Source organism: Ananas comosus, unplaced genomic scaffold (genome assembly GCF_001540865.1).
Source record: "Ananas comosus cultivar F153 unplaced genomic scaffold, ASM154086v1, whole genome shotgun sequence".
Lineage (NCBI taxonomy): Eukaryota > Viridiplantae > Streptophyta > Magnoliopsida > Poales > Bromeliaceae > Ananas > Ananas comosus.
The window spans coordinates 8,530-19,467 of record NW_017891363.1 but is presented as its reverse complement, the minus strand read 5'-3'; the positions used below and the strand labels follow the sequence as shown (position 1 = coordinate 19,467).

The following is a 10,938-nucleotide window of genomic DNA, read 5'->3' as shown; positions in this document are numbered from 1 at the left end:
AAGTTAATAAGAGATTTTGTATAATGACAAGTCGTATAAGTAATACCAGTCAACAAGAAAGCTTATAATTTAATTTGTTTTTTGGTTAAAATGTAAGAAAACCCCACAACCATATGGATCATAAATCCTAATAATAATAATTGGGTTTAAATATTTTGAGCTGATGATTTGGATCTACGAGTTTTTACTACTAGTAGATTGAGTCGTTGTTATATTGAGTTTTAGAGATATTTTACTAGCCAAAAATATGTGATGAGTCTCACCTCGAATGGTGATCTTGATTTGCATTTGCGTTTGTGATTGGGCCTATGAGGACATTAGGACAGTCAAGTATGTATTTGTGATTGGACCGATGAGAACGTTAGGGACATTGCCTTTAGCATTACCCAATGAAATCCAAGTACTTATACAATTCTACTTAGACTGGAAACCATCTGCTTAGTTTGGTAATAGTAGGTGTTTCCATTTGATACATACTATTGAAAAAGAGCTGCTTTTGTAAAAATGGATTTGGTATTTCCTAAACTACAGTAGTAGGAGCTATCATTGAACCACATATATCTTCTACAGTGAAAGGCTTTATAAATATTGATTAGTCTTCAGATAAAAGTCTATTCTCTATAAGGGGTAAAAAAAAAAACTTTGGGCCAAATTTTTTGGAATCTCTTTTAGTTGTATAATTATGCATCAATTAACCATAGTTGTTCCAAACACAGTATATGATATAATTGTGATAATTCAAATTTAAGTTAAGGTTAACCCTGAATCATGTTGTAGAATAAAGTTATAACTAATTATTAAATTAGTCACTCCACATAATTAAGAACAAACCTATCCGCCGCTTTTGATAGAAAATTTTTCAGAATTAATGGAATATTTAGATAAGAAAATTTTTTCAGAATTACGGAAGAATCGTAATACGAATATGCATATCCAACTACCTCTCTTTTTTTTCTTTTTTTTTCTTATCGAATAAATATAAATAATATAGATTGGCGATAATTTTAAGATATCTACATTTAATCATCAATTCAAATCAATCAATTATAGTAATTAATCATATAATATATTTGAGTGAAATCTCGATACTTCAATACGGAAGCGTTTACTCTCGAGGTGTTTTCGATGATAGAAGCTTCCAAATGCGTAATCAGTGTTAAAATATGATAACCATTTAAACTACTGAAATCAAATTTTCACGCACTTTTCGATAATCTTTTATCCACTAGTAAGCGAAAATGAAAGTTGAAAATGAATATTTTTAAAAAAAGATATAGTCGTTGTAAATCAAGATAAAAGAGTATATGATATTGTTTTTAAATATTTAAAGAATTATCTAACAAAAATTCCAATTTTTTGGGATATCTTTACAAAGCCAGTAAAGAGAAAAAAGTCTCTTATCACACATTAAAATAAAATTTTGAACCTTGATCATTAAGCAAATGAAGTCGAAAGATTAAATTTGATCTAAAAACCTTTAATGGTATAGTCATGTTTAAAGAGGATCGTCCAAGTTGAAACCTAATCATCGAAAAACTCGTATAAATGCTGCTTTACTATCGAGAGTAATCTATCTCAATCCAATATAATATATTTATTGAAATAATAAGACACCTAGCGTAGCGGGTTTATAAAAACAAAAATAAAGTTATGTGATAGTATTCAACTGCGAATATAAATAATTGCCACAAGTTGGTCTACTATTCAATATAATGGACCCTCTTATTTGTAAATACTATATTGAGAGCTTAATAAATCCTCCTCTGCCTACAATCTTATAGTAATGAATGTCAATGTAGAGAACTCAATAGAACTCACAGTCCATTAGATTTTATAACTCTATCTTGTTTAACTAAAACTAAATACTCATCTTTCTAAATTAAAGAGCATTTGACTTTATTTTTAAATAAATCACTTTTATTTAAATGTCAGCCGGATAGTCGTTCCCCAGGGGCCACCCGACAAAATCCGCAGTATACAAGAAAATTTCCCTGTATACGAACGTCAAAATACTGTAAATATAACAATACTACGAAACCGGCTTATGGTCTGATATACACATCACACCCCATAGAGCTGTCAATATAAAAGAAACAATGATTTTCATATATAAATTCAAATCAAAAATACAAAGATTCTCGCACGCGGCGAGTTAAAACACTAGGTACATAAACTCTAAATAGCAACTACTGCAGGTAGGGAGGATCACTACTCGTCAGTCGTTAAGGCCGACTCGGACGCACCCTTGCATATCCTGTCGCGAGCCATACCGAAACTGTGGCTACGAAACATAGTTTAACAGACTGGGCGGAGCTACTGTAAAAACAATAGTCCATCAGATGTATAGCCAAAGCATCGTCACCACATCTACAGAAGGGACAAGAAATAGAATAAAAGCAGGAAAGTACTCTACGTATTATCCATACACATACTCTACACAACGACTGTATGAAATTTCAAATCTGAAACCACCAAATCGGACTAGCATACCTCCCCGACTGTGAATACCCGTCCCTGCTCCTGCTGAATAATCGTCTATCACCTACTTCCCGTGAACAATGCCAAAGGCAATACGACACAACCGAAAAGCACAGCTACTCCGTGGCACTTAGGCGCTACACAACCGATACAGTATCTCTTGATCGGCTAATCAGCTCCAACAGCAAAGTCAAGTAATCGACTACAAATTACTGGTCTAAACACCAACAACAAAGGCCGCACATCCGTACGCAAAAAGGAACGTGGACCCCGTCTATACCGAAGGGTCCAACAGTAAACGTCTAAACGACCTCAAGAAAATTCACTGTTCGACATTACAGCGAAGCGTATATTCAAACTACTGAATACTCGGCTAATTGCTGCGACAGTAAAATTCTATAAGCTCTAGAGCTAAATCAGGCATTTAAAATATTGTCATCAATCAGCGTTTCTCCTAAGTTAAAACCAGCCAACATGTATAATTTAAAGTAATATATAATGTTATATATCAGCTTTATCCGATATCATTATAAAAACAGAACTACAACATATTTCCGAACAAAAATCATACATGATCAGACTATTACTGTACTTAGAATAAACCGATTAACACTAGTGCCCTAACAGTCTGGCAGAAAAACACCTCAATGTCAGCACCATACTGCTGTCGTCTATAACCCCCTATCGGAGTCGAGCTAACAACCGACCTCAAGAAGCACAATCACGGTTCAGTCCAAAAAAATTCGCAGCAGTAGTACAGCAGGATTCGACCAATCTAACCTCAACGAAATCTGGCAAGTAAGGGCTTCGTGGATTCCTCTCGAAGTCCTGAATCCAGCGAATCAAGCCTCGTCGAAATCCGACGCTCCTACGTCGAGTACGAGCCGAAACGCCAACGGTCGACGCTGGAAATCTGCAGGGACAGCAACTAGCTCGAAATTGAAAAAGCTTGGAAATTAGGAAGCAATTCTATGGAACACCCACCTCGACGGCGACTAGCACTGGCGCGACGTCAAGAACGGCGAAGATCCACGCTCGCCCGGCCTCCTCACGATGCAACGGCAGCAACCGTAGGTTCGAACGGCTCTGCGGTGCGACGTCGACGGCGAAATCGGCTCCGCGGCGGCGTCCCTCGCGTGCTTCCTTGGTACGGCCGAACGAAAGAGAAAAGGAGAGAAGAGAGGAGATAAACTCCTCTCTCTCTCTTCCTTGCATGCATAAAAGAGGGGGGAGGTGATGCCACATGGCATTACACATACTCACACATGTGCACTCACACACACACACACACGTACCCTCACACACACACTTATATATATATACTAAGTGTAGGGATACTAGTATACTACATAAATAACTATAAATTTAAACCGAAATCTAATTAACAATAGATTTTCTCACTAATCTGTTAAACAACAATTAATATTTGTGAAACTAGCTCTTCTATTTACTCTATTCTTATCTTGTTATATCAAGTCCTATTTATTTAGGATTAACTCAACCTAGTTAAGAACTGAAATTTGCTTTTATCCTTTCAGACATTATACGAAAGCTTTTTCTTTAAAAATTTTTTTAAAATTTTTAATAAGGGTAACATATAGAAAACTCTATGTAAATACTTGTTTTTTCACTTCCTCTACTGGCTTTCAAAATTCTATGGGCGTGTTTGGTTCACCCATTTTTCATCCTGGATTCGGAATTGAAAGGGACGAATCCGTTTGTCTGTTTTTGGTATGCGGGATTCCCATTCCAATTCTGATTCCCGGGTGAGTGGGAATCCTCCCAATTACCCCTTTTTCCAATCCGGCCTCCCAGGCCGGATTGAAAATTGAATTCAGGCGGAATGGATTTATTGGGATTAAATTTAACTTTTTAAAGCTTATTTTTTAATTAAAACATAAATTTAAGTTTAAAAATTAGATTTATAAATTTACATTTTAATTTGAACTTAAATTAAAAATTAAAATTCAATCAAACATTTTAAATCTAATTTAAAATTTTGAATTTAAATTTAAATTTAATTTAAAATGTAAAATTTTATTTATTTAAATTTTATTTAAATTTTAAATTAAATTTATGAATTCAAATCAAAATTGAAATTATAATTTTAAATTTGAACTTGAATAAATCGAAATTTAGTTTTATATTTTGAATCATCCATTCAATTTCAAATTTTAATTTTTTTTAAAATATATTTAAAATTTTGACATCATTTTAAAATTTTGACGCAAATTTTTAATATTTAATTTTCAGTTTGAATGTAAACTAATATATTGTAAAGATAAATTTGGCATATTAATTTGATTACGTTTCTAATATCTATCTGAACCAAATGCCGACAATAAGAATGATTCATTCCGATTCCGATTCAGATAGTGAACCAAATAGAATGAGGTAATGAATCATTCCGATTTTGTTTCCATCTTATTCTCATTCCGATTTCGATATCGATTTCAAGTTCGAACCAAACACACCCTATATTTTATCTTCTCAAAATTTCAAGTTGATGGATTTAAACGCCCTTCAATAGTCAGAGTTCCGTCACTACTATTCAGTCCATTTCTTATAATTTATACTGAAGGTACCCTAAAATTGTTAGAAATGTATAAAAAAAATTTATTGTTTTCTTAACAAGTAAAGAAAATTTAGTCATCTTAGGTAGTAAAAAATATGAATATTTATAACGGAAGGTTTTTTTTATTTTAACCAATAAATAAAGTTTTAAGGGTACAAAGCATTCTCCAAATACATAATACGAGCAGCTGAAGACATGCACCAACTAATTTGATGCATCCACTTTTACATACACATACATTACAAATAAAATAAAATAAAATACACATATAAGATAACATCTGCATATATCGATCATCATTTTCAATTTTCCTCGAGCACAGATTGTTTAGAAGATCTGAGGCGGAAAATATGAAAGCATCAAGCTCGGTCGGTGCGTTGCAAAAAGTGCACAAACTCACCTACATGATATGGAATCATTGAATCCTTTCTTCGACAACCTTGCGGTCTCGTTTGAATGAAATAGTAAAATTCGGGATGTGGCGAACCCTCGTGCGCCAGTCATTGCTGTGGTCGCCTTCTCCTCCTCCTCCTCCTAGAAGCAGTTCAACAAGTTCCTCTGCTGGATAGCTAATGAATAAATCCTGAAGGGTGGTAAGGTACTCGATACCGCGGGGCAGCTCCTTTAGCTCGGGGCAACAGTATAGTTCTAGCTTATTCAGGTTTGGCATTGCCCCTCTTTCTATTTCCACCTGACTAAGCTTCGAGGCATCTGTTATGTACAATTCCTTTAGCTTCGGGAATGATGTTGCTTGGAAGTGCAACTTCATGCCGTCATATGCCGAAAAAAGGTTGAGAAGCATCAACGCGGGCAGTGCTTGCAGGTAAGGAAACGTATCTTCATCCAATTTTGCATAAAAAAGTGATAATCTGGTTAGGTTTGTTAGAGACCCAAAGGACGTGGCAAGCTCAGGGAGTGAGGTTTTGTCCAATTCACCGCACAACCATAATTCTTTAATTGGCGAAGGTAGGCGCAGGGTGCCCAACTGCTGTAATTCTTGCCCACGTACACTTCTGACCTCTAAATAGTTAAGATGGTTCATCTTTGTGATACTATTCCACAAGTCTGCACAGTGATGGGTTCTTACGCCCTTTATTGAAAATGACCGCAACTCTGTCAAAGCTTCTACATTCCGCACAATCTCCGTAGTTGCTTTAATATATTCTAAAGTCTGCAAGCCCTTCAAGCGCCATATTCCTGCGATTGCGTTGATGTTCTTATCCAAATTGTAGGGCAAATTTAGATGTCTCAACTTTTGAAGCTCTGTTATTCCCTTTGGTAGCTTTTTTATTTTATTTGAAACTATATCTAATATTTGCAGATTTCGTAGCTTCCCGATTGATCTTGGAAGCTCCTTAATTTTTGTTTCTTGCAAGCATAGATAATGCAGGTTGAAGAGGTTACAGATCTCACTCGGTAGTTTCTCGATTAGCGCTCCTTGTAGTTCCAAGACACGTAAAAATTTTGATGATCTTAAGACCGACTTCAGCAAATCATAGCTCATGGAATCTTTGAAAATAAGTACTGAACGCAAATGAGATTCGTCTTCAGTACGATAATTTGTTATATTTCTTATGACTGACAAGCGGCGTGCTTTGGATCCCTGCAATATTATCGGTGAATGCTCGTAAACCATGCAGAAGCTTAACTCCTTTGACTCCGAAAGAGCGAGGACTCGAATGATGTCATGCATTCGACATGCACAAACTCTACCGACTTCGTTCCTCTTAACCACTTGTAGTAGACAGCGATGAACAAGTTCGTTAAGGTAGTCCTCGGCCATTTCCTCCATCGTTATTCCTCTTTCTTCAATGAACCCTTCAGCCACCCAAAGCCTTATGAGCCAGACACTGTCAATTGTATAGTCTTCCGGAAAACTAGAACAATATAAGAAGCAATTTCGAAGATAATGGGGAAGATCGTCCAAACTAAGTTTCAAAATGTCATGTACTTTTCCATGGAGCTTCGATTCGTTGTTAGTTAGATACCACTCAAGATCTTTATAAATCTTCTCCCATTCAGAACCGGTTTGTTTTCGAAATGATAAGAGACGGGCTATAGATACGATAGCAAGGGGCAAGCCACCGCACTTCTCGACAATTTTTTTAGCACATTGTTCTAAAGGTGGAGGGCAAATCTTTTTTGCACTTTTCCAAAATGCATTTTTACAAAACAAATCCCACGAAGGATTTGCCTCTAGCGTCTTTAGCTCAAACAAACGGTGCTCGTCAGCTAGTAGTGCTACATCGCGAATCCTTGTTGTGAGAACTATTCTACTCTTGCTATTACTATTCAGAAGTGCATTCTTTATATTATCCATTACATCAGTACTCCAAACATCATCCAGAATGAGTATATAGTTTTTACACTGCAAGTAAGTGCGGATTTCCTCAACCAAGCTTCTGTAATCCATGGTATCAATGTTGTTACGCACTTCTCTTTTCCCACGATCTTCCCTACAGAACTCTTTTAAGATATGTCTAAGCAAATCACGAGTCTCATAACTTTGAGATACAGCAACCCAGGCACAAGCATCAAAGGAAGCTTTGATGATATTGTACACATGAGTCACGAGAGTGGTCTTCCCTAGACCACCCATCCCTAATACGGAGATTGTCATGTGCTGTCGTTGCTGCTCATCCTCATCTTTTAACCATCTGAGCAACAAGTCCCTGTACTCGTCAATACCCACGATATCATCCTCCTCGACAAAATGCGCTAATTCTGCATGGCTTTCGCTACCACCAACAGCTATTAGAGGTCTTGCTTCATTTTCCATTCCTTTCGTATCATATCGCTCCCTTCTTTCCTTAATGTTTCGAAGCTTAACTTTGATTTTGTTAAGCCTCTTGCTAAGGCGACGCCAAGTTGTTATATTTCTGCACCTCTTGATTGTTTTAGGCAGGACCCCTCCTTGCTCTTCACCGAGCTTGTATGTGAACCCATCTATAATATCCTCAATGTCAAAAGCCAAGTCTCTTGTTTGTTTTATGATGGTTTTTGTGCTCTCATCCTTCTCTTTTAATCTTTCTGCAATCCGTAGGAAGGATAGCATGCTCTCAAGCTCACCCTTAATGTCACTTATATCCTCCACAAGGTCTCTCATTGCTGATATCCGTGTTAGTAATCGTGATGTTGCTGCTTTAGTTGCTTCACTAGCTAAGGTCGCACCGATATTTAGGAGTAATGAGCTTACCACAGCCTCCGCCATGGGCACTTCCTTTGAATTGAGCCTAAAATGTACAATCTTTTTAAATTACCATGTCTCTTCAAATGCACCACTAGCGAAAATGATTATTTCTTAACACTCTTATGATTCAAGGCAATTTTTGTAAAAAATATGTAATTGTCTCAACCGGAATAACTCTGTAGTGCACTAAACAAGCATTTGTTAGAATCCTCAGTTAAAAGGAAGAAACATCGGTAACTTGAGAAAATACCGCAACCAGAGAAACTCTTGAAGCAGATGGTTTAGTTTTAGAGGAGTGAGAGATGGTCTGGACAGTGCAGCAACCAAGAAACATCTTTCCTCTTAACTTCTCCCATCAGCTCTTGAGTACAGTGGGCCATGATGAATTAATTGTAGGGAATCTTTTGATTATTTACCTTTTACTCCTTATCAAAATTTTTAAATTTATTCAGAAATTATCAAAATATTCTTTCAAAATTAAATCTTATTAGTAAACCATAGCAAAAATGAGGATATTTGAAGAAATTATTTAAAATCAGTAAGTATATTTTGATCCCCCGGGAGTAAATATATAAGATATTTTGAAATTTTGAATAACATATTGGATATTATTTTGAAATTTTATATATAGGATGAAAACTTCGATTAGCCGCCTTGTGGCCCAACGTGTTATATGCTTTGTCGTACTGTATTCGAAAAATCTAAAGTATTTATGCTTCGGCATTCTGTGTGTAAAAAGTCTGACAAATTTTTTTACTTTGTCATTCTGCATTCGGAAAGTTTTACTATGCTGTTATATAATTTTACCTTTTGTTTGAGGGTAAATTACACTTTCGGTCCTCAAATTATGAGGAGCGTGACATTTTGGTCCTCAAATTAATTTTAATTTGTTGTAATTTTTGGCTTGAATTATATTGCACTTTACATTTTAGTCCTCAAACTTTAATTAGGTGTAATTCTGGTTCGATTGATAAGGCGTGTGTATATTTTGGTCCTTGACTTGATAAATTATTGGAATCACTATCAATTAATTAGGTGTAATTTTACCTTTTGTTTGAGGGTAAATTATTCGGTCCTCAAATTATGAGACACGTGACATTTTGGTCCTTATATTTTAATTTGTTGTAATTTTTGGCTTATACTGCACATTACATTTTAGTCCTCGAACTTTAATTAGGTATAATTCTAGATCGATGGATAAGGCATGTGATATGTTGACTTGCTGAATTATTGGAATTAAATTTCACAGCCTATTTTTTTAAAAATAAATATGGATAAATTATTAAATATCTAATTAATGCGGCATTTTATATATTGTTGCACCATCAAATATGATATTGTTACAATTCAAAAAGTTTGAAGATTTAAAAGTTCTTCTTTGATTTGTGCTTCAATCTGTAAGATGTTGTAGAAGGTCATCTCGTTGTGCATTAGCAAGTTTAAATCCAAAGAAAATCACTATCAATTAATTGCATACTCTGTATGCTATTGCTATCCACTGTACATTTCTCGATGATACTTAGGGCATGTTTGGTTCACTTATTTTAGACTATGGAATCGGAATGGAATTCATTGATTCCGATTGTTGCCGTTTGTTTTATAGGAATCGGATTCCGATTTCCATTCCATTCCGGAATGGGAATGATCAAATCTATTTAAAATCCAATCCGGTCTTGAATCCCGGATTGGCTCATTCCATAATAAACTATTCAAAATCCTCTTTTATCAATACTTACCTCATCTTCCTTCATCACTTTTTTCATTCTTAATCAAAACTCTTTTTCAAAAAATTTTAAATTTCATTCCGATTTCCATTCCAACAATGAACCAAACATTGTTGGATGATTCGTCATTCCATTTTCCATTCCAAAGCAATCCAATTCCATTTTTCATTTCTATTCCAATCATGAACCAAACATGCCCTTATAGTATATAACTAAGGAATCATAGTGGGTTTACATGTTCAATAACTCGCGAATGATGTCAATACACTGGTAGAAGATGTAAATAGAAAAGACAAACAAACTAAATTTAAATATATTAGTTGAGCTTTTGATGACAAATAAAATCCTCTCAACTATCTAAATCAAGATCTACAACGAAGATTGTAAATTTAAGATTTTTTGTTAAAAAAAATTGTATTTAGAGGGTTGCTAGTTTTGACCATTCGTATTGTGCCCTCTTGGTGATCCAGAAAATAAATTTAAATATCACAAAACTCTTTTTCTATAAAGTTTATGTATCTTTAATCATCTTAATTTCATGGTATTGATCATCGATTTAGGTGCTCAATCATCAACTGTAAAGTGAAAGTATTATATGAGGCCAACTTATTCTAGCTCATGCAGTTATTATCTCTTGTCAGCTTGTTTCCACAGATCAAGTGAATCCAAACTATATGTTGAGCAAAAAAGAACTACTCTCTGTGCTTTACAGAATTAACTAGCTTATAGCAAAGAAAATAAAAACAAGAACAATTGGAACATAAAAATTAATTAAAGGGAGTAAGTGGAAGAGGAACAACTGACCACAGATCTCAGGAGGAGATTGAAGAGGGGGCTGCTCCAAATATCAAATTTGATAAGGAAATAAATAGATAGAAAAATACTACAACCAAAGAAGCTCTTGAAGATGTTTTGATGATTGAGTGAGAGATGAGGATAATCTTTCTCAACAAATAATTGGTGGCAAATGA

General features: G+C 35.1%; 1 protein-coding gene across 2 annotated transcripts; it reads right to left on the bottom strand.

Moving 5' to 3' along the window:
* Positions 1-3,312: 3,312 nt before the first annotated feature.
* On the bottom strand, positions 3,313-10,938 carry LOC109704861 (disease resistance protein RPM1-like). 2 transcript variants are annotated; one of them, XR_002214511.1, is made up of 3 exons: positions 10,772-10,932; positions 3,463-3,686; positions 3,313-3,391 (listed from the first exon to the last, which is right to left on the bottom strand). XR_002214511.1 is itself a non-coding variant. In XM_020225640.1 (2 exons), exon 2 carries the CDS (start codon positions 8,262-8,264, stop codon positions 5,469-5,471), a length of 2,796 nt encoding a protein of 931 aa, XP_020081229.1. In that variant the 5' UTR covers positions 8,265-8,286; positions 10,772-10,938; the 3' UTR covers positions 5,150-5,468. The 2 variants fall into 2 exon arrangements, 1 of the variants encoding a protein (XP_020081229.1); XM_020225640.1 differs by lacking the exons at positions 3,313-3,391; positions 3,463-3,686 and adding an exon at positions 5,150-8,286 and having other exon boundaries at positions 10,772-10,938.

Coding starts and splice junctions, on each gene's coding strand:
- LOC109704861 (XM_020225640.1), bottom strand. CDS start 8,264: ATGGCGGAGGCTGTGGTAAGCTCATTACTCCTAAATATCGGTGCGACC.